This window comes from Chelon labrosus, assembly GCF_963514085.1.
Source record: "Chelon labrosus genome assembly, chromosome: 24".
In the NCBI taxonomy this organism is placed as follows: domain Eukaryota; kingdom Metazoa; phylum Chordata; class Actinopteri; order Mugiliformes; family Mugilidae; genus Chelon; species Chelon labrosus.
In genome coordinates, this window is record NC_140357.1 from 9,446,496 (window position 1) to 9,474,034 (window position 27,539).

General features: G+C 47.6%; 1 protein-coding gene across 1 annotated transcript; it reads left to right on the plus strand.

Annotated features, from left to right (window-relative positions):
* Nucleotides 1-1,793: 1,793 nt before the first annotated feature.
* On the plus strand, nucleotides 1,794-26,928 carry LOC311509048 (fidgetin-like; the record flags this gene model as incomplete). The annotated part of the gene is made up of 2 exons (XM_084574087.1): nucleotides 1,794-1,818; nucleotides 24,599-26,928. The coding sequence occupies 2 exons, from the start codon at nucleotides 1,794-1,796 to the stop codon at nucleotides 26,866-26,868; spliced, it is 2,295 nt and encodes a 764-aa protein (XP_084430213.1). The 3' UTR covers nucleotides 26,869-26,928.
* Nucleotides 26,929-27,539: the final 611 nt, after the last annotated feature.

Below are 27,539 nucleotides of genomic sequence, written 5' to 3' on the forward strand. Positions count from 1 at the left end.
GACCCCAAATTACTTTTTTATTTTTTCAAATCCATGTTTTTATTAACCTGCACAAACATTTGCACCCTATCCGAGATGAACTGACAGCTCCTCCATCTTTGATGTCTTGTTTAACCCCCCCCCCCTCTCTCCCTCAGGACTGATGCTTTGATAACGTGTTAACCGGTACGTTTTCGGTTCTAATTAACGCTTCGGTAAATTATCGCATGTGCGTATCGCTGCAGGTGCGACACCGCAGGGGAGATTTACGCACTCCCACTCCGCACAACACATCTAACTTTTAAATAACTCACTGATGTTCACACTGAGTAGTGCTTCCCTCACATAAAAAGCCTTTAAAGTTAATATTCCTGTTGCAGAAATGTCTCTCTTACCCTTAATTTGCAGATTTGGATACGTTTTGCGCATGGCATTCGGCGCAGCGCGTCCTCTCCTCTATTAACGTTTCATCACCACTACAAACCTTACAACACAAACCAGACACCCGTAATAACCTTATCGGCAATAATTGGAGTTTTTTTTTTTTTTTTTTTTTTCACCCTCTCCTCCCTCCCCCTTTCCTCTGGACGCATGCGCTGTGGGGAACGGACTGGTCAGTCTGAGAAGCAGCTGTTCGGGGCTGGTGAAATTCCAACATGGCAGTGGCCGCGGTCAGTGTTTCCTGCGTTAACTTGGGATGGTTTCAGCTCGCGCGGAACCCGGCTTAACCTCGGCGCCGTTCATCAGCAAGAAGAAAAAGAAAAAGAGAAACCCCAGCCCCGGGATCGATGCGACCCTAACCCCCGCTGCGTGAGAGGTCGACCTGTCGTTTAGGAGGAAAAAAAAAAAAAAAAAAACAGGTAAGGGGAAAGGATAGTCCGGGGATCCGCTGCGTCTGCAATTAGACCGGGCTTGTCAGAGCAGACGGCGCGTCTGTGCTGTGTGCTGTGCGGGGAGACGAAGCTCCGAGAGCAGCCTGCGCACCGCTGCCGAGCTCGGAATAACGCGTGTGCACTTTCTGATTTGACAAGTTCCCCGATTTGCAAAAACGACGCCAGAGAATCGCTGCGTAAAATGCGATTATGTTTTTTTTCTTTAAGGAGAGGAGCGCACCTGCGCCGCGGCTCCAACGCATAGGCACGGGCACGTAGGCTGCACCAGACACATCCAGCGTTTGCGCGCGTCTGCAGCTTTGCACTCTTTTTTTTTTTTTTTGCACTCTTTTTTTTCTTAAACGAGGGGAAAAATTCACAACTTGAGCGCACACACACACACACACACACGGAAGCTTCTCCCAGCTTGCAGGAGGCGGCTGCTGCTGCTGCTGCTGCCTGCGATACGGTTACAACAAGTTGCCCTGCGCACACCGTGCACACGGAGCGTATCTGGTGACACCGCAGCATGCATTTATTATTTTTATTTTTTTTAAAAAAGAAGCCTGGACATTTTGGACTCAGCTGAGCCGCACCAGTTGATTTTAACCCACCCCTCCTCTCCTTACATACCCCACCCCTCCCTCCTCCTTCCTCCTCCTCCACCGCTGCCTGTCATCCCGGGCTCTACTTTCTAATGAGATGCATGTAGGTTAGATGCCTCTCCTATTGAGTTGCTCGCTCCTAAGACTCGCAGGGCCCATCGAAATCCGAGCAGTCGTGCACCCTTAAGAGAAAAAAAAAGTGTTTTAATGTAAAGCTTTTTTTGCTTCACAGGGAATCCTTCCTTCCTCAATCTTTTTTTTTTGTTTCTCCACAAATTAAATCCAATGCTCTCACCTCCTCTTCCTCTCTCTCTTCCTCTCCTTGCTCCAGCACGACATGATCAGCAGCAGCAGCGTCTATGGTAGGTGGATTTTATTTGATATATTTTTTTCAACATCTGCACCTCTCACCCACTTTTCACGCATTTCACCGTGTAAAAGCTGATATTGAGGGCATCTGGCGGCTTCTTCACCTCCTTTACACCTGTGCGTCCATTTGTTTGGAGCTGTGGCTGCGAGTGTTTAATATTTGGGTGCATCTTTAATATTTGGCACACACACACACACTCACAAACACACGGCACGGGTAATTAATATTTGGTGACAGAGAGTGCTCCGTTTAAATTACACATGGCTTCATTTGCAGCCCCTAATTAATTTTCTTTTTTAAATTCTTTTTTTTATTTTTATTTTAATTAATTCCTTTTGCTCATTTTTGAGCTCAGGCGCAAGTTTTTCCCGAAACGCACCGGCTGTCTGTGCATCGGTTGTTGCACGTTTGCTGCTGCATCAAATCAGAACACAAAGATTATCACTGTTGTCGTGGATTGGCATGCTTTGAGCGCAACTTTTTTTTTTTTTTTTGCAAGAAAAAAATGCATCCAGACTTCAAAACATTTCAAGGTATTTAAATTTGGGGACCCTACGTAGCCTCCTGTTAGCGGCGAGGGTTTATTTAGGAGGACGGGCCGCAACCCCTCCATTGTGCGTTCTTGGTTTTTTGGAGCGGAGGAGTTGACCTTTTCACCTTTGGGTTCACACACACACACACACAGTGTTATAACACACTCCTGTGCAGTGTGTGTGGTGCGGCACGTGCCTTCGCCTCCTTGTGTTTACATGTCTGCTCATATTCTCTCGCACATTAACGCAAATTTTGAAATTTAAACCCAGCCGATGCATCAAATCCCAACTTTTTCCTCTTTCCTCTTTAGTTCTGATCATGCTCGACGGGGCAGGAGTTTAGTGGAGTGTCTGCGTGTGTGTGTGTAAATAATGTCGCCGCTTTTGTTTATCCCCCCCCCCTCGTCTGTTTGTCCCCGGCTTAAGATCTGCGTCGGCCGTCTTGCGCGCTGACAGCGGCGATGATCCCCCTCATTATACACCTAACGTATCGCCTCACATCTCCTGCGAGAGAGCCCCCCCTCCCCAACGCCCCGCACCCCTCCACCCCGCACAGCTAATAGGGAACCAGAGAAAGAGGGGAGATAATAGGAGTAGAAGAGTCTAAACGCAGACTTTTCCCTCAAATGAACAGAGGAGAGGCAGCGAGTGTGCCGCGAGGGGTGGCTCAGCTACTCCCGGCGGGGCCGTGTAAATAAATTATCCTGACACTTTCTATCAGTCTGTAATGTTTACCATTAAAAGCTGTTTTACCGTCCAGGATCCTCCGGCCTGCCACCCCTCCCTCCCTCCCTCCCCGTGGGACTCCTCCTCTCTCCAGATGTGAGGCGATGTGCGCGGGGAAATGTTTTTCAGACGCACAGAAGGAAAGAGAAAGGGAAAGAAAGAGAGAGATTTGTCCGCCTCGGCCGTATCAGTGGATTTCTTCCCCCCCGTCTGAGCGTCCCCGACAAAAGGCCCTCTTCAAAAACCCAGATCCAGGCAGGGGTTGTCATCTTTTAGCAAATATGTTAAGTGTTATCTTTTGTGCTCTCGGCTCGCCGAGCGGAGCTGGACCCCATGGGAGCCCGGCGCATGCAAATAGAACAAATCCCTCTTGGACCTGTCTGTCTGTTTCACTATCCTCCATCTCTCTCTCTCTGTGTGTCTCTGTGTTTCTCTCCCTCCCCTCCCTTCTCCTCCCTCTCCCCTTCTTTCCTCCACGTTTTGCTCGACAGTGCATCAGGCTGTCTTGTCTCCTTGCTCTCTCATCTATTTCACTCTTTGTCCACTTATTTCCCCTCCTCTCTCTCCCTCTCCTCCCTCTCTCTCTTTTGGTCCCAGCAGACAGAGCTGGGGCTGCGTGTCAGCTAACTGTATTGAGGCCGTGGTAGTCTTTGTGTGACAGCCCCCCTCCTTGCCGAGCCCTCCTCCCGGAGACGGCGTGGCAGCTGTCGGTGCCGCCGGTTCCCCGGCACAGGAGCGGACGCCGGTTCCTTAAAACCCTCGACACCGTGATCCGCTCAATCCTCCCCTCCCTCTTGTTTTTTTTTTTGTAGTTTCGCATTGGGGTGGTTTTGTTTTTGCGTGACTGACAGTTGCCGGTTGACGGGTTGCTTCGTTGCAACCGAACCTTTTCCCTCGCACTTGCCGGCTGGTTATTATCCAGTCAAGAATCTGATGTGGGGGGTACTTAAAGGCGAGGGGTATCCACGCAAAGCTGACTCCTGGCTCGCTAGCGAAGGCCTCCTCCTCCTCCTCCTCCTCCTCCTACTGATCTGTGACGTGTCAGCGTGAGGCGATGCTTTAAAGCTGAGATGTGTTCGGACAAAATGCGACAGATGAAAATGTATCAGAGGTAGACGACAGCAGCAGCAGCAGCAGCAGCTCCGGGGTCAGCTGAGGTCTTCCCTAACAGCTGAGCCAAAAAAACGATCACCAGACTTCCAAATTTTCTCTTTTTTCCCGCCCTCCACGAGACACCCCGCCAAATTCATTTCCATGTTAATTCCAGCATTAAAAAGCATTATCTCCCTTTCTTCTGAACTCCCAATCCCACTCCTCCTCCTCCTCCTACACCACCACCAAAAAAAAAAAAGAAGCAAAAGTCGTTTTATGTCATTTTTTCTTTTAATCAAATCAAAGCGAAAATTTTCCCTGAATTTTAAACAGGCCTCCCTCTTTAAGCTCACCTCCCTCTACTCCTCGGCCTCCGTTCACCCACCGCCAGACATTAAAACCTCTAGCGCGTGGAAGTGTTAAATATGCTAAGGACTTATTTAAAAAAAAAAAAAAAAAAGAAGAAAATTCCCACTTTGGAACATCTCGCGCCGTTAGACCTCAGCAGACACGGCGGCGGCGGCGCGGCTTATCCTTTACATTGTGCCTCCGAATGAGGAGCCGCCGCTTCTAATTAGGTTATCGCCGCGGAAGTCTTAAGTTAAATCGTGCATTGATATGCGGGGGAGCTCGCCGCTCATTTGGCCCGTCGACGCAGACGAGAGCCTTTTTTGTTTTTCTTAACTCAGGGGCCAAAAAATGACAGCTAGACTGTAATCTCTCTCCTCTCTCTTGCTCTGGCTGGATGATCTGATTTTGCTCGGCTCGGCCGCCCTCACCCCTCCTCCCGCCTCAAACTTCCCCTCCGAGGCTCCAGTTTGAACATCTTGATTAGCAGAGAGGATCTCGCGTTAGCGGGCGAGCGAGCCTCCAGCCCGCGAGAAGGTGTGCGTGCGCGTTAATGAACAATGGCTCATTTAATTTGTGTGTGTGTGCGTGTGTGTGAGGCTTGGAGAGCTGCCAGGGGACGGACACAAAGGATGTTGAGTGGCTGGGCGTGTGGCGCAGCATCACTTGAGCTGCCCGCGGCCTGCGGGAGTCGGGACGCGAACCGTGGAGGGGGGGTGGGCTGCGAGATTATTTGCAAGGAAAATGTCACCCAGGCCGATCCCAGAGGTGACGGCTTCGGTCGTCTTGTGTGGTCAAATTTGAGAAAGTTGGAAAAACAGAAGCTCGAAGCTGAAAATCGTAGCTGATTTTGTGTTGGTCAGTGATCGTTTCAGCTGTTGCGGCCTCCGAAAATAAGTTTACAGGCGCGAATCTCACTCTGTAGTCACTTCTGATCACAGCTGATGTCCTCTGGAGAACCAGGCCAAGTAAATAATATATATTTATGGCAAGAATCTCATCTTAAACGTCTTATTCGTCACTTTTAAATGTCTTTCCAGCCTCAAACTTACTTTTCTATGGCAGGAAATGATTACGCCGGTGAATCCTTTTGGAAAACAGCTCCAAATCTGTGTATGTTAATGCAGTCAGGCCCGCTAGAGGAGGAGGAGGAGGAAGAGGAGGCTTGTTTGTATGCTCACCTGTGATTATGCCGGATTCCTACGCCGTGTGTTCGTCGGCCCGAGTTCCCCCACCGGAGAGCGTCGGGATGTTGCCCGCGTGACTCCGCTGGCAGGATGGACACATGTGGTAGATGGCTAATGATAGCACGCAGCGTATAATGAGATCCTACTCTCCCGTCTGTCTCCCCTACCTGGCATCATGCATTAACCATACAAGAGGAAGAGGAGGCACGCATGGTATTGACTTTTGAGTGGGCGTCTGCTTGTCCGTTGCTGGTTTTGTTTAGCACTCGGAGGTCAGCATGGCTGCAAGCGCCGCACATTTATAACAAGTTTTATTTTTTTCCCATTTCTCTTGTTTTATTATTTTTTTATTTTTTCCATGGCAGGAGCTCTCTTCTTTCTTTTTTTATTTTTTGGTGCAAGGCGAGGAACCTCTCCTCATCGCCACCTCTTGAGCTCTGCTAAATGTTCGCAAATTGATTTTGGACGCGCCGCAACGTACACGCTTAACAAGCCAAATGGGTTCAGTTTGCGGGTTAGTTTGTGTGGTCAGAAGATTATTCTATTAATGTATCCCTCGCACTGTAATCCACAGTGTGCCGCGGGAAAGGAGGGGAGGGCTCGCTGGCAGCGGTCCATCTTCCTGCCCAGTAACATATATTTATCCTCTTCACTACACAATCCTCTAGGCTGCTCAAATCCCCCAGGGGGGTCCCAATGACATGCTTACTAATGTGTGCTTTGGAAACGGAGTGCTATTGTATCCCCTAAATCTCACAAAGCACTGTATGATTTGCCCATTGTCGTTAAATCGCTTTGCTTGTGCCAAGTACTCGCGTCTCACAGAGGCTTAATGCTTTGAGGGTTTCAGGGACGGCTTCGAGTTCCTCTTTTGTTGATTTCGGGGAAAAGTGCCAAGACCGCTGCGCTGAATATTGTTTTGAGTATGGAGGAGGGAGGGGAAGAAGGGCCACTGCCAAGCGACTCCATTGAGCCCCGTGAATGGGCCATTCATATTTAGGAGAATCACCCAGATGCCATATTGTTGGCTCAACAACGCAAAATATTCTCCAACAAGGATGGGATTGTAACAGGTTTTTTTTTTTTTTTCGAATAGTGGATGTGTGGAAAAAAAAAAAAAAAAAAAAAAGGGACGTTGGGAAATTGAAAAGTCCAGCCTTCGGTCACTCTGGAGAGGCTGAATAGTAAAGCTCAGGGTTTTGTGGAGTACATTTATATTTAAACGCCATGCAAGAATTGAAGAATTGAAATTCTGCACCTTGCAAGGAAAGATTAATTAGCTAATTGCAATATTTATGCTTTTAAAATTAAAAAAAATGAAAAACGTGAACAAAATCTGGAAGTTGGGCGTGTCTCTTGCTCCGGTGGCCTCAGGGCAAGAGATACTGGTGGGATATTGTCCCCCACCCCTCGCCTCCGAAGGTCCAGCGTCCCTAAAAACAACCTTGAAACAGCCACCACTGCGAGCGTCCCGACTCTCGTCCCGTTCTAAACCAGAACCCGGCGAAATGTCACCGCGGCCTTTTATGTCGTGCATGCACCGGGTATTAATCACGGCTGGATCCGCGCCTGAGAGGCTGATCAAATTTATTGTTTGGCTGCGCGGGACAGTAATGGGTGTTTAATTACTCAATAAAAGCCCTTTTATAGATTCCCGGGCCTCCTGTGTGTTGAGCAAATGGTATTGATCTGTCTCCGGGCTGCAACATGATAGCCTGTGAAGGAGAATTAGAGCCGTTAGCCTGCTAGCGTTTTCTCATTCATTAGCTGCATTAGCCAGAGGGTGGTTAAGACGTAGCATCATTGTTAATACCTCAAAGTCTCTGAGTTTTTTTTTTGTGTGTGTGTGTGTGTGTGTGTGTCTGCCTTTGTGCTGTAAAGCAACCGTGCACATCATTTATACAAATATGGATTAGGTGAGCGATGAGGTGTTTTGATGAGAGCAACCTGGAGACTCGTTTTTTTTCCTTTAACACATTTTAGTCAATGCACTAAACATGGTATAATCCACAGGGCTAAATCTGACAACGCCCTTAGCCGAGCTGTGAGCTGTATTAGCATCTATACCGCAACATTAAATCCCACCACTTCCCCACCCTCTAATCTGTAATCTGACGTCTCCTCTTCCTCCTCGGAGGCCTAATTCCTGCTCTCCTTCCTCCTCCTCCTCCTCCTCCTCCTCGCCCTGCTGCCTGCAGACTAACTCTCACAAGGAGGAAAAAGGCTGAATGATAATGACAGTGAGCCGTAGCGTGTCTCCATATGGTTTCCTGCCCATGCATTCATGCAGGCGTAGATATCTGGTGTTCTGTTCATATGCAGGCCTGCACGGTGTCCACTGTCTTTTTTTTTTTTTTTTTTTTGCCTAACTGCATCTGCCTCGCATCCATTGTTCTTTCATGTTCAGAGCATATCGCTGCTTCTGTGAGCCACTTCTCTTGATGCACTGCAATATCTCCCTTGATGTGTCCATATCAAATGAATGTGGACTATTACAGACGTGGAGGAGTCAGTTGGGTGGCTTTGTGGACAAAAAAAAAAAAAAAAAGAGAGAGAAAAGGGCCCGCAAAGGACCATGAAAGAGACATTGTCCAATACAGACCATACAGTCCCTTTGTAGATAAATGGATTTTCATGCTTATCAACTGGGACAGTGACATGAGTGAAAACTGTGGAGAATGCGGAATTATTCTCACTACTCAGCCGTACACATGGATAACTGTAGTTTCAAGTGTGTGTGGTCTTTCATTGTCCGGGTGTTGCATTCAATTTGGAACAATATGCACTGTAAATGCCAGAAATGTGCACCGTGCACGGAGCCTGCTTTATCGTCCTGAGAGAAAAAAATGATCCGCTGAAGACTTCAGTGTTAAAACAACAGGTGTACAAAGCTGAATGTCACTTGTTTTGCAACATGGAAAAGCTCTTAGCACATAAACTAATATGGCGACATATCAAAGTGACAGTTTGTAGGTTTTAAATACACTCTTAGTTTATTATATTTCTGATGTCTAAGTTTTAAAGAATAATATTTTTACACCAGTGAGTCAAAGTTAAGCTAACTAGCAGCCGGTCATGTGTAACGGCAGCTCTTATACTTAGCTTTTAGCTCCGTAGCATACCGTTTTAGCGCCACCAATATGGTTTTATATTACAGTGCTGAATTTTGTTTCTTTTTAACTGCTTCTTTATTAGATACCAGATCTAATTAATTGTATATATATTGAATTATAATGTTAAAGACTGCAATTTCTACGTCTCAACAGTTTAAGCTAGCAGCTAGCCAGTTGGTTGTAATGACAACAACATATTAACTTAGCTATTAGCTATTGCTAACAACAATATGTATTTATTTTTTAAATGCCAGTTGCTTAAATGTTGAGATTGAAAGGTTAGGTGAATGTACAGCATTGAATCAGTTTTAGAGTTTTAAAAGAGGCAGAATCTCAATGGTTTAAGCTAGCACCAAGGTAGCCTGTTATAATGACAACGTAATAGTTGTGTGAACAGATGGGTCGATGCATTGTTGTGACTATAAAACACCTTGAGTACTAATTGGTAGAGAGGTGCTATATAAATACATGACCATTTACCAACAATAGATTAACTTAGCTTTTAGCATCCTGGCACTTTTTAGCGCTAACGCCAGTGTTGTGTTGTATCACAGTGATTCGTTTCTTTTTATTCTCTGCGTTCTTAGATGGAAGGACTGAATAGTTAGTTGTATGTTTATTAAATTATAATTTTAATTTGACAAAATAAGCTGAGTGAGTTAAGCTAGCAGCCAGGCAGTCGGTTACAATAAGAACGACAGATTAACTGTTAGCTCTAGCTAATTAACGTTCATTCTGTGGGTTGCTGAAAACACTCATAAATAATAGATTAGCTGCTTCAGCTATCGTAGCAGTTAGCAGGTAGCACCTTGAATAGAAGCAATTTTAGGAAACAAATAGTTGTTAAAATCCCATTTTTAAAAGTTTTACAACCAAATATTTTACTAATTAGTCTTGAAATCATTCATTTTGACTGCAGATTTATGTGAAAGATTACCACATTATGATCCTGTTGTAATATTATGGCATCCCCAACAGCTTTAATGCAAACTATTGAGTTTTTGGATCCTTAAATCCAACGTTTCAACATTTGTTTAGAAAAAATGTATATATAAATGGCATAAATAGACAAAGTCGCCTGGATGCAACAGTAGAGAATGAATACATTTTAATCCGGGGAACACGTGTACCAATATGCATGCATCCCACACACACATTAAACCCCGTTCACATTCCACTGCCTGTGGGGCCCGAATGAGAAGCGATGTCTGCTCGATGCAGAGCCAGTGATCTAGGTAATCTGCCTGTGCTGTGGGACAGGTCTATTGGTCCACAAATCAATTGGCTTCATGTCCGTGCCATTAGGCTAACATGGCGCTGCCGAGGCGCTGAGAGCGGTAAACAGACTGTTTAATTCCCCTGGACGCCGGCCAGGTGGACAACTCCTCCTCCTCCTCCTGATCCCCTCCGTTTTCATTTTCTCCTTCCACCGCTCGCTCTATCGTTCCTCGCACATTCCTTCCTCCTCTCCACTTCACTCAATGCGGCTATTCTCAGCGGACGAGTGCTTACAGGAATATTGCTTGGAGGGATTGTGTGTGTTTATGTGTGTGTAAAGAGGGAGAGATTTTGGCCAATGAACCCTTGTTGTGCTCTGTCCTCCAGTGCTGTGTCTATACTGAGTAAGTGATCCCCTGGGATGCAGCACACACATCCAGCATTCCTCCCCATCTCTCTGGATGTGTGTCTTTCTCCCTATCACTAGAAGTGTTTGTCTCAATCTTTTCTGTTTCTATACCTGTTTGTCTATATATATTTCCCTCCCCCCTTCTTTTCTTTCTGTCTGTCTGCACGCAAAGGCAGCAGACAAGTACAGTAATATGAGGAGGTTGCATCAAAAACAAACAGAAAAATGCAGATTTATTGTTCAGGAAGTTTACCACCACACCTCCGTCCTCCTTTTTAGTTTCCACCTATGCATACTGTACGTGCTCGACTAATGACTTGCATAACGTCAGCGATTCAGTTCTCCGTGCGGTAATTGAGCCGGTGCGTCTTGACAGATGAGCGCCGCTGTTGTGTTGCTCATTTCCTGCACGCCGTTCGCGAGATCGACTGATAAGATAAGAGGCAAAAAAGGAAAAACCTGACGAACGGGTAAAAGTCGGGATCGAGTCGAGGACATTCGCGGCGCCCGCGTCTCGAGTTCCCACGGACGGCCGTACCTTCAGGCCTGACGGCGTGTAGAAATCTGCACTGTGGTTTCAGATTTGCCCGCACCGCCGGAACATTTTGCTGTTGCTAGGAGACGCTGCAACCCTCGGACACATCTGGTCAGCTGTTAGTGCAAGTTGTTGACAAGAGCTGGAGCACCCACAGCAGCGTGATCTTGTTTACAAAGTGTCTGTGGACTTAATGTCGATCACGTTTTTTTTTTTTTGCAGAGAGCTGCCGTGCAGAAGATGCATGAGACGCGTGTTTTCATATTGCAGGCGTGTGAAGTGTGAAAGAAAAATCACCACTTTGGAAAATGGAAATATCAAGGCCTTAGTTTCTGGCCGCTCTGGACGGAGCCTTCGTTCCTCAGCCTTGACTCATCTCCCTCGAGGGACTTCAGCAGTGGAATGACATTCTCCTTCCAACTGGCCGGCAGAGTCACCCCTTATCTTGTGTCACTACTCATCTCTTTAATAAATACTCCATTTTTCTCCATTTTTTTTTTTTACCCCCCTCCCTCCTCCTTTCTTTTTCCACCACTTCTCCACCTTGATCATTATCCCCGAGTACGCTCGAGTACGAGGAGGCTCGTGCAGGAAAGGCAGCACCTGCTTGCAGACTTACATTTTCTAAAGCTGGATCGTTCTCCTTTTGATTTGGAAATATGGCGCCGCCGCACACAAGCATGCACCCTCCACCCTTGTATCAAGGCCCCTCTAACTCAGAATGAACCTGAGGGAAAGTGCAGAGTTGCAAAGAGCATTAAATGTCTCATGTTTGGTTCAATGGCGTTGAGTGTGGATGCGATAGCTGCTGTGATGGCTCTAGATTGAACAGCGTGCCTCCTCGGTGACGACTATTTTCTGCTGTTAGACACCGCTGAAGTTAATCTGGACATTAAAACTTAAAGAGGCGCACCATTTTCTTGTCACCGCGGAACATTAAAAAGGGTAATTAGCGTGCATTTGACATATATGAGCGGCGAGACCGTTATTAGCCTCCGCCTGAGGATGCACCGGCGGTTAGAGCTGAAATAAAAAGAAGCTGCAGCTGAATACCTGTCTCAGGTGAATCGCTCCGATCCCGTCTGCTCAGTCGCCTCCACTCAAATCCAAAGCAACGCCACATTTTAATTTACATTTAATCATCTAAATACTAATTCAGAGATGGGTTTTTTTTAGGAAAAGTTAAACATTTTTGCAGCCTTTTTGCAACCAATCAGGCATATCATTATGACCACCTTCCTAATATTGTGCACGCCTCCAAAACAGTTCATCAGAGAAAGGACACGGGCCTTCTGAGGGTGTCCACTGGTGTCTGGGAACAGGATGTTGTTAGTGGGGGCCCTTTGAGGGGAGAGGGGCCTCTGTGGATCATCCCACAGATACTTGATCAGTTTGGTATCTTGTGAATTTGGAGGCCAGGTCAACACCTTGTGCTGTTCTTCATTTTTCTGAGTTGTCCACAATGGCTGCTGCAATCAAGGGGTGTTGCTATGGGGTGGGGGGGCCTGGTCTGGTCTAGGTGGGTGCTACATGTCTTAGTAACATCCACATGAATGAACGCCAGGTCCAAAAGTTTCCCAGCAGAACGTTGTATCGTCACAAGATGCTTAATGTGATTCGCTTCTCCTGTCAGTGGTTTTAATGTTGTGGTTGATTGGTGTATATTGAGATTGGTCATTCTAAAATGTAAGCTTAACATTTACTGTGTTATTGTTATCATGTCCGTCGCCTGTGAACGTCATTCCCGCTATCGATCATTAGACAACGACACCAACGTGCGAACATGTGGGTGAGAAACGCAGCAAAAGGGAGATGGGTGGGGGGGGAGGTATGGACGCACATGTGCACCGTGTGTGCGCGTGTGCGTGTGTGTGTGTGTGTGTGTGTGTGTGTGTGTGTGCGCGCGTTCAAACCCTTCATCCAGCGCGGTAATGTGAGATCAGACGTCGCCTGTTAGCCGGGGCCTTACATCTGCTGTCAGCCACTCTCTCTAACTCTGTTAAGGACGTTATTGATTGCTCATTATTACCCCGTTCCCTGAAAGATGAGCGTCCCCTATGATCACATTAAATCTCTCCCTCGTCCAATTCTCCCGAGATGCCTTCTGCTCACCGGTGCCCATCAGATTTCTCCTCCGAGATCTGATATCAAGCAGCCTGACGTTCTTTATTGCCTCTGGTTCTCTTGTTTGATTCCAAATAACCGTCTTTTTTCTTTCTTTCTCTCGTGCTCGGTTTAGCGCGGTTTAGCTAATTGATGTCTTTAAGTCTGTGTGTAATGGAAATCGGCGACAACATGCATGAGCAACGTCTGAAATTGTGATTTGTTTTCTCTTTATTAGAGACGCGTCAGGTTTTCGTGTTAGCTTTGTGATCCGTGTTTATTGACTTGATGCTGAGCAAGAGGAGCTTTTAGATTTTTTTTTTCCACAGCGCGGCTATTTTTATTCAAAAAGGCGCCCGGGTTGTGATCAAACTTCTCGTCTTCGCTGACAAACCCTTCCTCCTTTAAAGTTCTTCCACCTTCCACCCTTCCCCCACACCCTCGCCGCCGCACGTTGTCATCTTCTGCTGACGGTAAACAGTTGTTGAAGGTGTCACGCGTCCGCCGGCCCCTGTAAAGTTTTGGGAGCGTTGAAATCCCAGCCATCCCGCCGTCCCGCCATGAATAATGCAGAGTTATCGACTGTGTCAGTTGAGCGAGAGGCGGCGGCGGCTGCGGCGGCGTCCAGCTTGATATTCAGCTGCTCGAGCTGACTGGATGCCCTCACTTTGAGACAAACTGCTGGCTCTGACTTGAGCAGACAGGACCTGAATCTGCTCGTATGAGACGTGACGGTGTCGAGCCAGTTTGCGAGCAACAAGGAGCTTCTGTTCGAGTGGGCTGCGAATGCTCATGCAAATCCTTAGCAAAGACGTGTGTGTGTGTATGTGCGTGGCGCATTAAATTGTGTGTGTATACGCTCGTCCTCCAGCCTTCCCCTGCGGAGAGCTCCAGTGAGAATCTCCTGCCCCCTCGACACGACCGGTTCAGTCTCAATGCCGCCGATCGATGGGCGTATTGATCCGCTGTTTGACTGTTTAGACAACCCGCGCGGATTCCCGGCATAATGCGAGGCGCAGTGGATTTAGAGGCAAGCGCGGCGTCGCACCTGAGCGCTCACGCCAGCACACGCGGTTCAAACTGAGACTTAAGGAGCTGCGGGGATGAGCCTGATGGGCTGTCGAGGCATGCGGGGCGCAGCCAGCGGCGGAGTTTGAATCCCATGACCGTGCTTTTTAACCCGCCTTAAACTAATTCATATTAGCTTTAGCTGAAATGCATCTTCTTCGCACATTTAGGAAAACCAGTCACGCATTAGTTGAAAAGCTGATTCACCCACTTTTTAAAAAATTTTATTTAGCATTTATTTAACAAAGAAGGATTTAGTGGACGTTACGTTAACACTGGAACGTACGCAGTCCTCCTGAAAGCACCACGAAACCATTTCATCACAGTTCCTTTTGAAATCTCACTTTCATCTTCACAGCTGGCCTCGTTTCGCTCTGTGTGATGTAATAACAATCTATAATTAAGTTTTTTTGACCAAATTTCCCCCCAAAAAATGACTTAAAAGAAAGCAAATTATGTGCGTTTCCATCCGCTCCAGTAGGTTGCCTTTATCAGCTGCAGGCGCAACAAAACGATTCAATCGTTTTAAAGAACCGGTCAAATTTGATATGATCAAAAGAGCTTGTGTGTGTCAGTTTGAGGAGCAGTATCCTTGTCTTTAGCTTCATGTCGATTTATTTTGCACGTTCTATTGATTCGCCAACGAAGCCTCTTTGAACGTTTTTATGCAAATTAGCAAAAATCTGTTGCAGCGAGTTGGCCGATCTTGCAGAGGAGCCGTGTGAATCGTGCAGGATTTGACGCTTCAGACGCGAACCGTGAAGGATCCCGCGAGTTCACAGGCTGGGGTAGAGGTTATCCCAGCCAGGGCCACACACACACACACACACACAGAAAGAGGCTTTCACGTGCACCACTCGGGGCCTGGCGTTAATCTCCACCAACTGCTGTTGAACTGTAATCGCTTGCTTGCCAAGTGTTTGATACACTGCAAAAAAAAAGCCGTCAAGCCTTTAAAAGTTTTTGTTCTGATGTTATTATTTCATTCTTGTGCACATTTTTCAAAATAAATACAGTTTGCTCAGCTGTTTGGAGAAAAAAAAAAAGGTTTTAAAAAGTTAAATTCAACAGTTTTTGTTTTTACAGTGTATTCGTTCGTATTTGGCACAGAGTTAGCCGATTGTTTTTAGGTCTAGTAAACTATGGAGCTGTGGTCCAGTCCCACTGTCTGGCTCGAATGCACCCCCTACCTACCCCACACCTCAACCCCTTCCCCTCCTAAACCACCCACACACACACACACACACACACAAACACACACACAGCCCAGTGTAGACAGACATAAATGCATCCACAGATGGTGACACTCCGGCAGTCGCTCCTGGGCTGTCTGTCTACGTGCCAGCGACGATAACACACACACATAGATGGACATATGCGCACACACACACACACACACACACAGACACACACACACGGGCTGGCGGCAGCAAACACGGCGATGCATCATTGAGCATCGGCTGGTTTTTCTCTAACTGCTGAGGGGAAATCAGTGTGGTGTTAAGTAACCATTCATGTGGAGCCGAGACCACACACAAACAAACAGCAGCAGCCACCTACTCTTCTAAAAATACATTTTACCTCACCAGAATAACACGCGATTGAATAACGCAAAAAAAAATAAAAAATATCTCACAGAAGAGACTTGTACATTTTTACCGAGCTTTCCCGCCGGCGATCATTGATATGTTAATACACCTCCGGTATCGCTATTCAATTCCCTTGACAAATAGCCCCGGCGCTTTCAAAACTCTTACTCGGATTGTGATATATTCATTTGTTGATGCATTGTTAATGTTTCCACTCTGGCTCGGGAGTAAGCCGCGTAGGTAATCGCCCACCGCGGTGGCTGTTGCGCTTCGCTGTTTTGCGATGCGGATCTTCCTGAGGATTGTATTTGAATAATGAGGGAGGCTGAAGCGTTCTCTTGTGCAGAGTGTCTCGGCTGCTGCCACGGCAAATGACCTCTGAATAGTTGTTTTGGATTAGCCATCAAAGTCTTCTCTCGGAGTGGCCAATAGATAGGTACTTCCAGAAATGAGTCACTTGAAAATGATCATTGCCGCCGTTGCCGTATAAGATAATGGATAACCATTACACTCCATTTTCCCCAGCTCCTCACCCACACAACGCCTGCTCTTGAAATATGATGCATCCACTGTGCTTAGTGAGCACTTAATGTCCAAAAGCACCGTGTTTGTTGAGATTTACAACTGCGCCGGCGGGAGGGGGGCAGAAGAAAGAGTGCGTCGTCGGCGTATAATGTTGTTCACTCAATAATTATCTCATTTTATTTACGAAGACAGACAGCTTTAGACGAGGTTAGAGGCTTCCTCTCTATTATCTCCACCTGCCACCCTTTCTGCCGCAACCCCCTCCTCCTCCTCCTCCTCCTCCTCCTCCGCCGGCCCCTAAATGACGTCCTTCATGTCGAGGACTTTCCAAAGTTTCCAACGAGGAGAAAGGGGGGGGGGGGGGGGGGGTTGTGGCGTCCTCGACGCAGCTTGTGCAGGAAAAAAAAGAGTGTACGGGAGAGGAAAATAAAAAAAAAAAAAAATTACACCACAGCTCTCTTGCGTCCGTAGCCGGATCGATGTCATTTCTAAAAGGATTAGGCCTCCTCTCAGAAATCTATTTTAATTACCGAACACACAGGTAAACAAAGTGGTGGCGGTTCGCGGGTATGGATCCCCCGGCGTCGGGGGAGTATCGACGGCGCGTGGCCCCGCGTTAACCTCCGGGGCCGGCTCCGAAAGACCCAGCCGGAGGCGAGCCTCGGGTGGAAGCGGCTGCCCGGAGTCGCCCTGTGCGGACGTGCTCGTCACACCTGACAAAGACTGTAGCATCCTGAACCTCCCCGGGGTGGAGGTGACACCGGCGGGCGGAGGAAGATGCTGGTCTTCGAAAAGATGTGCTGCATTGCTGTACGTTGCTTCGTCTTGCGTTGCCCTGCAATTTGTCCATCTCTGTACTTTACCATTTCTTAGTCAGTAAATAGCTTCAAGATTTAAGTAGCTACACCGGTAATGATTTATGATTTAAGTCTTGTGCAAATATAAGGAGCTAATACATGATTTATTAACTGAAATAAGACATTAGGGACTCACATATGTGCTTATGCATTGTACTAAGGGTTTATTTATCAGTAATCTGAATTAATAATCGACTTATCAAACCAACAGATGATTAAACCCGGATAAATTCTGCTTTGCCAGTGTGCAGGTTGTTGCTAACTGTTTCGAACGCAGACTAAATGCATTGCTTATTAAGTTTTATGCGTCAAATTTGAGGATTTCATTAAAACTTTATTGATCTGTCATAAGCCATTGATTAAGAACACCAAATACTGTTTATACGCGGCGCCCGACAGGCTAAATTAACCGTTACTAAAGAATTACTCCAGATAATTAAGACTAATAACCGCTTATAAACCCTTTAAGTCAACAAGTAGTGTATACTGTTAGATTAATCAATGTTAGAGACATTTATAATTATTTTTTTACTTTATTTAGTCAGTAAATAGTTAATTAATACCAAATACAGCAGTCGTGCAAATATAATAAATGATTTATTAGCTTGAGACATGCATTAGTAATCATGTATACTTTGCTAAGGGATTATAATAGAAGCATATGAGTCTTTATTGATCAGTAATATGAATTAATAAGACAAAAGCATCAGAAGCAGATAATAAAGGCTCAATTAAATTCTGAATAAATATAGCAACTTATACATGTAAACTTTATCGATCATCATAAGCCAATGGTAAATAACTTTTATGTGAAGTTTTTGCTCGTCTCGGATTCCTGATTTGGGAAGAGAAAGCCGGTGTTTGCGTCGGTTTATTCCCCGTGACTCACGTATGCCTCCCCCTCTCGTTGATGATCCGTCCACAGGCTCCTGCCGGCTCGTGCTGGCTCCTCTGAGTGATGAAAGAGGAGCCGCGGAGATGCTGTTTGGGGTCGCGACACTGTTAGAGCACAGTGGTGGTGAGAGTCTTTACAGATGTTTTGTTCGGCAGATAAGAATAATCTGTTTGCCTCAGCGGGGCCGACGTTTCTGTGCGTGTGTGTGTCCTGCATGTGTCTGTCTTCATTCTCGCCTGCAGGATCTGTGTGTGTGTTGATGTGTGTGTGCGCAGGGCCGTCTTTGAGGAAGGAACCCCGCGTGGAGCCGGGTGATTAGGCACGCTGCGCTAGTCACAGGAAATGGAGTATCTGACGGACAGGCCGAGTGCATTATAGATGAATGCCATGCGTTAGCGGCTTTGAGCCCCCGCCGAATATCTCTCAATTTCCTCCCTGAATGACAAAAGAAGCCACGCACAATTTCCTTGATCCGGAGCATTTGTTTAACTGCGCCCTACCCATTTAACCCATCCATTCAATAGTCTGTCTAGTAAAAAGGAAATTTAGACAGTGTCAATTTATACAGCTCTAAGGGAAGATCTGATACCGGCGGCTCCCGGGGGTGACGATGATGATACGCCTCTGGAATTTAGTTAAAGATTCGAGTCTTGATTTCTTCTGCGAGCTAAATTTAGAGCAGTCATTACCCTAATATTTTAAAACATCTCCACACCCCATAGCGAAGCCGGAGCTGGATTCCTCCCAAACATTCTCCAATCCGAGCGTTTGATGGTCAAAGCTGCGCAAACTTATCACGGGGGTCGGAGGTCGCCGATTACAATGAATATTTGATTTAAAAAATAAATAAAAAAGATGCTGTCATTTGTCAAATATGGTTATAACACAGCTCTGAGCTGTCATCTTTACAGCGAGCCGCCCCCCTCTGCCCCTCCTCTCCCGTCTTTGAGTTAGTGACAGCTCATCTCTCCCGGTCACTGCTCGCCGTCTAGACTTTGAACTCGCTCTGTTTACTCCCTTATCTGTTGTTGTTGTTGTCGTCGTCGCCGCTTTGCAACTGACTAGTCGTCGCAGTGGTTAAAAGTTGTGGCTGAAACTGGAGGCTTCAAAGAGGAAGCCGAAAAAGCACGGGGGACAGTTTTGTTCGACTCCGACTCCGACTCCCGACACTTCCGTCACCGTCGGGCTCGCTCCGAAGCCTAAAGACGAGTTTAGTTCTGATCGCGCCGTGCGTGTGCATATGCGTGCGACACCGGCTCATGACTAATTTCATAATTAATTGCCTTTTGGAGGACCTAATCACATTATTTGACTCTCTACTGTAGGTTGTGTGCCAATACAGCGTAGCCTGTGGCTTAGTCACAGTGTGTCGGACTCATTAACAAGGCAGTCCGGAGGTTGTCAAGCGCACGCCGGGGCCTGCACAAATGAGAATATGCACGCGCGCACACACACATACACATTGTTAAACAACATACACTTCGCTGCATATTCAGTTTTTCTTTCTCTCTCTGTGTGTGTGTGTGTGTGTGTGTGCACCCTGGCAGTGATTTAGAGGTTAAAAGATGCCCTCTGGTGTATTTGATAAGGATTTGAATAACTGGCTGGTTAAGATTTCCCCAGTGGTGCGTGGAAACAGGTCTCCCTTGATGAAGTTATCGCTTGTCATGTACCTCCTCTTCCTCCAAACGTTCGCCCCGGAGGCTTTTAAGTTTATGTTTATGTTCGAAAGACAAAGAAGGGCGCACGCATTTATGCCTCTCGTCTCGGAATCTGCGCGAGTGTGTGTGTGTGTGCGAGCGCGTCTCTTTTTCCCAAACACATACGGCTTAATTATGACGTTACCGAAATGGGCAGTTTGCTTCTGACACCCCGCTTGCAGAATCACACAGCGGACAGACTTAAAAGAGCTCATTAGCTCTCTCTAAAGAGCTGTTTGCTGCGCACACACACACACGCATGCACGGTAATAGGCAGCTCTGTTGATGCAGATGGACGCGGAGTGTAATGAGAATGATTAGGCTCGTGTATGTGGAGGCTGGAGGAGAAAGAAAATATATATATATATATATATATATATATATATAAACGGCGTCAGATTTTGCACTTCAGAAGGTGGAGAAGATTTTTGTCGGATGTTGTTTCAGCTGCATCTCTCTCACATCTTGCTTTTTAAGAAAGAAAAAAATCTCTACAGCATGTGTCCGTCCAAGTGCTTTGCAAATTTCCCCCCTAGGCGTTACAAGCCACGAAAGACGCAGGAGGAAATCAAACAGCCTTGTAGCTCCGTCGAAATGCTGTAAATCACGTCTCGGTGCAACGTGGAACAAAAAATAAATAATAAATAAATGAGTGAATGGAAAGAATTCGGCTGCCCTTCTTAAAATCTGGACTCAGCTTTCACCTGCACGGTCCGAGCGTGTAGCGCCGTAACCTTGATGAAGGCCGCCGCAGCCGGAAAAACACTTGTCGCCGAATTAAAGTTCTCCGCGAGCGGCAGAATTCTTCCTTTCATGATTTCAATATGAAAAGAGCCTTGAGAGTTTGTGTTAATATACAGCCAAAGGAACCAGTAAAGAGAGTCGGATGCTCGCCTTTTCAGTATTTACATTGAATTCATTCTTTGTGAATGGCTCTGAAGGTCATTCGGGGTGAGCGAAGGGATGCGGCGCCACATTAGGCGACTTTGCCCCCCGGTTTACATCACATTGAATTAGAGGAAACAACCCTGAATGCTACCAAAGTCAATCCTCCTCCATATGTTTGGGAGAAGGAGCGGCGAGTTCAAAGCGCTCAGTTCAAAGCATCTGTCCTCATTTGAATAACGTAGCGTAATCGCTATTACCTTATTTAAATAGTGCAAGTTATCATTTGGCCTTCATTTGCATTGCTGGGGTAATCACAGCGTCTCTGCATTAACCTCATTACAGAGGAGATGAAAGCCCTGATGGAGCCTGACACACTCTTTTATATATGTTATCTTTATTAATGATGGAATCAGAAAGAGTTGCGTTTATTTAAACAGAGCACATAACGGGAGTTTGATCGAGTGTCAGGCGACGGCATGACATGCAAGGGTTTGTTTTTCCTGCTTCCTTTTTCTTTGTTCTCATTATCCCCAACTACATTCTCACTTCTCTTCCTAAACAAATATTATTTTCACCGCATCTTGTCACAAACAGCGGTTAGAAAGTCGAGCAAAACAGGCAAAAGACAAAAACTAAGTACACATGAAACAGGCTGGTGCGTTTCTGTCACGGAGAACAGAGACGAACTGGCAAAGTAGGAACGCCGAGGCTAAATACAAGGGGAACAATGAGGCACAGGTGAGACGCATCGGGGCGGGGCTAACAATCAGGGGCAAGTGAAGACATTTTGAATGAGTTAAGAAACAGTCAAAGTAAAATTGGAAGTGCCCAAAAAACAGAGATAGAGCTAAGCACGACGAGACCGGCTAGCTTCAACTAGCTTAGGGTGCAAATTTATATCAGCCATTTTGGTTCATGTCCGTCCTTCTTACTTATATTAATGTTACGTTTAAAGCTACACTGAGAATCTGTCGCCCCCCTCTTTAACAGTGAGAATAAATCCTCTAGTCTTTGTGTGTTTTCTGTTTCATTCTTGCTAAACCCCCAGGGATGGCGAACTCAAGGAACCCCGGGTTACATTAGTAACTCCCGTTTAGTTTGCTGCATTTTGTGACCTTGTTTGACTAGTTTTTAATGCAACGTTCATTTATATTCCTGCATTCCTTCAGCTTTAAATTATTCAGAACTAGCCACAAAAATTTGAATGATGCTTGCTAAGCTAGGTCAGTTACCTTTTGAGCCTTTTTTTTTCTCTATATACAGTAGAGTCAGTTATGTGAAATAGTTTACTAAATAATTTTGCACATAGCTTTCACCTGATGCAGCTCTGTTGGGGTGCATTAGAGTTACCTAACTAGAAGATGTTCGTTTCTTCACCAGTAAACTGAACCGTGTCACATCATGAAATGTGCAACAATCACAGCATTTGGTTTCCCTCTGCTGCAAATCACGGCTGAGTTTTGCTATGAAAATGGATTTTAGCGCTGCATCGCTTAGGTCAAGTGCTCGATGACACTGCGATTCCTTGATCGCCGGCGGAGGTCAATAATTAGATTACCGAAAGGAAGATCGCTGAATGCCCCTTTAAATGAAATGTGAAGGTGGATATTTCTGCAGCGGAATCACAATGTGGACTGACCTACAGCGAGTCCTGTTGCAGAGAGGGGGGGGGAGACGCTGCGAGAGGACGTGCAGTGATTATAGCTCCTGAATCAGACGGGGTGGAGTGGACTGTGGGTTAGCGAAAAGATATATATAAACATCTGTGATGTTGAAGACGTGGTCTGATTTGGCTTGGAGCGTCCTTTCTCACACGCTTGTCCTCACTCTCCTCAGCTATGTATTATTTAGCGATGCTCAAAAGCTAATGTTGAAACAGCAGAGATTTCATGTACCCTGCCAAGCCAACATCGCGCTCTGGGCTGCAGGAGACGTGAAGCTTGAGAATACAATCCTGAGAGGAGCTCTTAAAGATTGATAGACAATTTTGCCTCATTGAGAAAATAACAAACTACGTCCTCGTGTTGGATTATTGCAAACGCGCTGTTTGAATTTTCTCAGCGAGCTCTTGGGTCGCAGGGATCAAAATCGCTGTAAGGAATCACAAGTAGTCATTACCGAGCGGCACAAAGGCTTCCCAGCGTTGTGTCTGTGCAGATAATAGATATTTACTTAGACTTTGACTTGGATAGACTTTATTGATCCGCAGGCTCAGTTGCACATAAAAAGGCACTCGTGAAAAACCGTAGTAAAAAGAAATATAGGTGTAAGATCCCTTTTAAATAATATTAAATGAGCCTCCCAGCTGATATTAAAACTTTCCGCTTCTTAGCTCTTTGTCTGAGGTGTTCCCCGCTCAGCAACGCCGGGAGGGTGACGGGCTCGCCGGCCCCCCTGCAAGACTCCCCTTGGCTAAAATGTTGTAAATTAACGCAATTAGCAGATCGCCATTCTGCTAATTAGGCACTGGCGTCTGCCGAGAGATGGCTGGAGAGGAGAATCAGAGAGGAAATAGGAGTCTGGGGACCCTCTACTCCCCACCCCCCTTCATGCATGTGTTACCAAACAAACACAAGCCTCGAAAAAGAGAGCAAGAGAGTGTGAATATTATGCCTTTTTTTTTTTTTTATTCTGGTGTGTGTTTGCATTAATGGATGGGAGGGAATGAAAGAGTTGCTCCTCCGCGAATGGATTTTATTGTCCACTGCGCTGCTGCTTTACCCACACAAGCACAAAACGCACACATAAAGCAATTCTGAGGCAGGGATTGCTCACTAGACCCCCAGCTGTGGGTCTCTACACGCAACCGCTGGCAGTCAATAAGTTGGAGGAAGGCGCCTAAATGACACCGATATTATCCTTTATTTGTGTGCACTAAGTCAAATCAAACGGGGTTCAATCTGCCGCGCGGCTGCTGTGATTACGTCCCGTCCAGCCTTTGATAGCGCCGCGGCTTTGATAGTGAGGCGGCGATGGAGTGCGCTGTGCGACTGTCAGTGTTTGCAGATGGCATTGGCTGGGATTAAAGGAAACAGTGGCTCTCCAGCCTCCCGAGGCAATAAAGGGGGAGAGAGAGCCAGGTGAGTGTGTCTGAGATGAGATGGAGCAAGGAAGGAGGGGAAGGGGAAGGGGGAGGAGGAGGGGGAGGCGGCGCGAGCACACGGGGAGTAAATAAGAGGAGAGGTGGCTGTGAAGAAAGGGAATGAAAGGGAGAGATGTATATCGAAATGGATGGAGTCGGAATAAAAGGAGGTGGCGAGAAATAAAGACGGATCTCGCCGAAGGGGGAGGAGGAAAATGGACAACAAAAAAAAAAGAAAAATAGAGGGGGAGACAAGGCGGCAGGGAGGCAATGGATAAGAGAGGCAGACAGAAAGGTAAAGAGAATGGTGGAGAGAGAGGAGGTCAAGGTGGAGCTGTGCAGACAGGAACTAAGCTTGAGACACAGAGTGTTGTAATTCATAGCTCGCTACAGCTCCTGTGTGCGTGCCTGTGTTTGTCTGTCTGGGTCAGTGGATGTGAGTGTGTGTGCACGTCATCACGCCTGAGTGCAGGCATAGATAGTTTTTTTTTTTTTAAACGCCTGTGTGTCTGAGCACAGGTTTGTGTATGTGTGTGTGTGTGCGTTGAATGAAAGCACAAGAGCAGAGGAGGGGGTGGAGGGGGTGGATGTGTGTGTGTGTGTTTGTGGCACTCGGCGCATTTTCAAACCCATCTCCAGCCACCTCAGATGAGCCGGGGATTATAGAGTGACCCTCAGTGCCTCTGTCTTATTGGTCTGGCCAGGGTGCATTAGGCTGCCGTAACCAGCCTTTCCCCCTCGCTCTCGTCCCTCTGAACCACGCTAGACGCTCCCTCAGAGTCCTTATGAGATGTTCCTGCACGTGATGATGCACCGCACAGGCCCCTTTTTAACTGACCACCCTCCGTTTGAGCCAATTTGACGGTGTCGCTATTCTAATTGTCTGCGTCTTTGTCTCTCCCAGGCTTAAAGATGCAGTGGACCCCCGAGCACAGCCAGTGGGCCGAACAGCATTTCGACATCTCCTCCACCACGCGCTCCCCAGCCCACAAGGCTGAGGCGTACAGGGCGGTGCCGGGCCACCTGCAGCGCTCCGCCTCCTACCAGTACGCCTGGGCCAATGACGACATCTCGGCCCTGACCGCCTCCAACCTGCTCAAGAAGTATGCCGAGAAGTATTCCGGCATCCTGGAGATGCCGGGCTCCTACCCCGAGGCGCCCGGGGTGATGAACGGGCGGAAAGGGGAATCGGAGCCCTGGCAGGATGGCGTCTACCCCATGAGTTGCATCCCAGAGGGGGTGTCGGTCAGGAAGGGAGGGGTGGCTGCGGCTTCAGAGGTGGTGTCCGGCATGTGCAGCTCCCCGGGCCTGGCGTCCAGCACCCTGAGTGAACCCAGCTACTCCAGCAGCAGCTGTGGGAGCCACACAGCCACCGCCCTACACTCCTCCTCTATGGCCTCTCAGGAATACGGCCCCGCGTACAGCGGCTCCTACCTGCACAGTAGTTACAGTTCCCAGTCTGCCCCCGCCCCAGCACTTCCCTCCCCCCTGCACAGCTCCGGGCTCCTGCAGCCGCCCCCTCCTCCACCCTCCCACCCCACTTTAGTCCCCGCTTACAATGGCGGCTCCCCCAACTTGTCTAGTTATAATTACCCCCCAGCAGGCTACCCAGCTCAGAGCTCAGTTGGGCCAGGATACAGCCCTGGGGGAGCACCCCCTCCCTCCTCTTACCTTCCCTCAGGCATTGCTGCGCCCACACCACTTCCCCCCTCTTCCGCTTTACCTGGATACCCATACCAGAGCCACAACCTGACCCCAATTGCACCCACCCCTCTCAACAGTAGCTCATCCAACTCGCTGAAGAGGAAAGCCTTCTACATGGCGGGCCAAGGAGAGATAGACTCGTCTTATGGTAACTTCGGCTATGGCCAGGCGCGGAGCTCTGCTGAGAGCCCCATGTACAGGATAGCAGACAGCAGCAGTGCTAATGGAGGCTCCAACAGCAGCGGCGGTGGTGGATTCGACAGGAGTGCTGAAAAGTCATCTTTACCTTTTAATCCTCAGAAACAGTCAACGATGTCGTCTGAACAGCAGAGGAAGTACAGCAGCCAGGCAACAGGTGGGCCACTGACTCCGCCGACCTACGTCTCCTCCACCCTGGGGGGTTCCCGCTCGGCAGACTCTCTCGCCAGCTTCACCTCCCCCTCCCTCGGTGAGCAAGTCTCTGATGATCACCGTCTCCACCTCTCCCACTCAGCACCAGGGCCTACCTCCTCTTCATCCACCTCCTCCTCGCGACATGCTGAAGAGCAGCTTAAAGCCGGTGACCCTCACCTCCTGGACATGGTTTCCTCTGAAATCGTTCAGCAGGGCCCCCCGGTGGATTGGAGTGACATTGCAGGTCTAGAACTGGCCAAAGCTACCCTGAAGGAGGAGGTCCTGTGGCCAATTTTGCGTCCAGATATGTTCAGCAGTTTAGGACCAGCCCCGCGTTGTGTGTTGCTGTTTGGCCCCAGGGGCAGTGGCAGGACGTTGCTGGGCCGCTGCCTGGCCAGTCAGCTGGGGGCACCATTCCTCCAGCTCAGTGGGTCAACATTGGCCACAAAGTGGCTGGTAGATGGAGAAAAAATCATCCGAACTTCATTCCTGGTGGCACGCTGCCGGCAGCCCTCAGTACTGTTCATTAGCGAGGTGGACATGCTTCTGTCAGCCCACCTCAGTGAGGAGAGCCCCATCAATCGGCTGAAGGGCGAGCTACTTTCCCAGTTGGACTCGCTTCTTATGGGCTCAGGCGAAGATGGAGGCAACCAAATGTTGGTGGTTTGCTCCACGAGCAGACCCCAGGACATGGACGAAGGGCTGCGAAGGTACTTTGCTAGGAGGGTCCTGGTGCCCCTGCCAGATAGTGCAGCCCGACACCAGATCATGAACCAGCTCCTGGTCCAGTCTCAGCACAAATACTGCTTGAGCGAAGAGGAACTGGCGCTGCTGGTCCAGCGTACCGAGGGTTTCTCTGGACTGGATCTGGCCAGACTCTGCCAGGAGGCCCTTGTTGGTCTGTTACATGTCTCCGCACAGGGCATGGACATGACGGGTATGATGCCCAGGGGACAGATCAGGCCCCTCACCTTCCAGGACATTGAGAGTGTCTTTTGTAAATTCCAGTCCAGTATATCGCAGAAAGAGATTGACACTTACACTGAGTGGAACAAAATGTTCGGCTGCAGTCAGTGAAATGATAGATCCCGCCCTTGAGAGAAAAAAAAGAGGCTTCCACAATTCCTCCCCTCAGGGCAGAAGCATTGTGCTGGAGGGAACGGCACGCAGAAGGCCAACACAAGCCCACCGAGTTCTCACAGGCAGGGTTGAGATGCACCGAGAGACCTGGGTTGACGAGACAACTGGCAGTTTTGCAGTTAATGAGCAAGAGTTTTAATTTGAAGGCTTGACAACTCCAGAAAGCCAGGCATTGTTTACACATTGCAAGCAAGTTGGCTTCAGAAGAGACGCCCCAGTGTCTGTGTACATATTGTTATGTTGTTTTTCTTGAGATTTAGTCGGCTATCCAAGTGCCTGAAGTGGTGCTTTCTGATTTTCCTTTCTTTATTTGCCTCACAATCTACATTCATGGCATGAGCTGATGATTATTAAGAGCTTTAAAACTTCAGCAGTGAGTCTGAAACACACAGGTTGACAAGTCGCCACCGACGGCGGGTCAATCGCCCTTGCTAAGAACAGTAATCCGATGGGGGCAGCAGTAGTCTGGGCCCCGACTCACGTCCATCTCTTCTGATCCTGTGTCTGCAGAACAAACGTGACAAACAAACAACCAACACTCAGGAAAGCGTTTGTGAATTGTACAGTACCTCAAGATATCTTGATGAAAAGCACTAAGATCTGAGAGG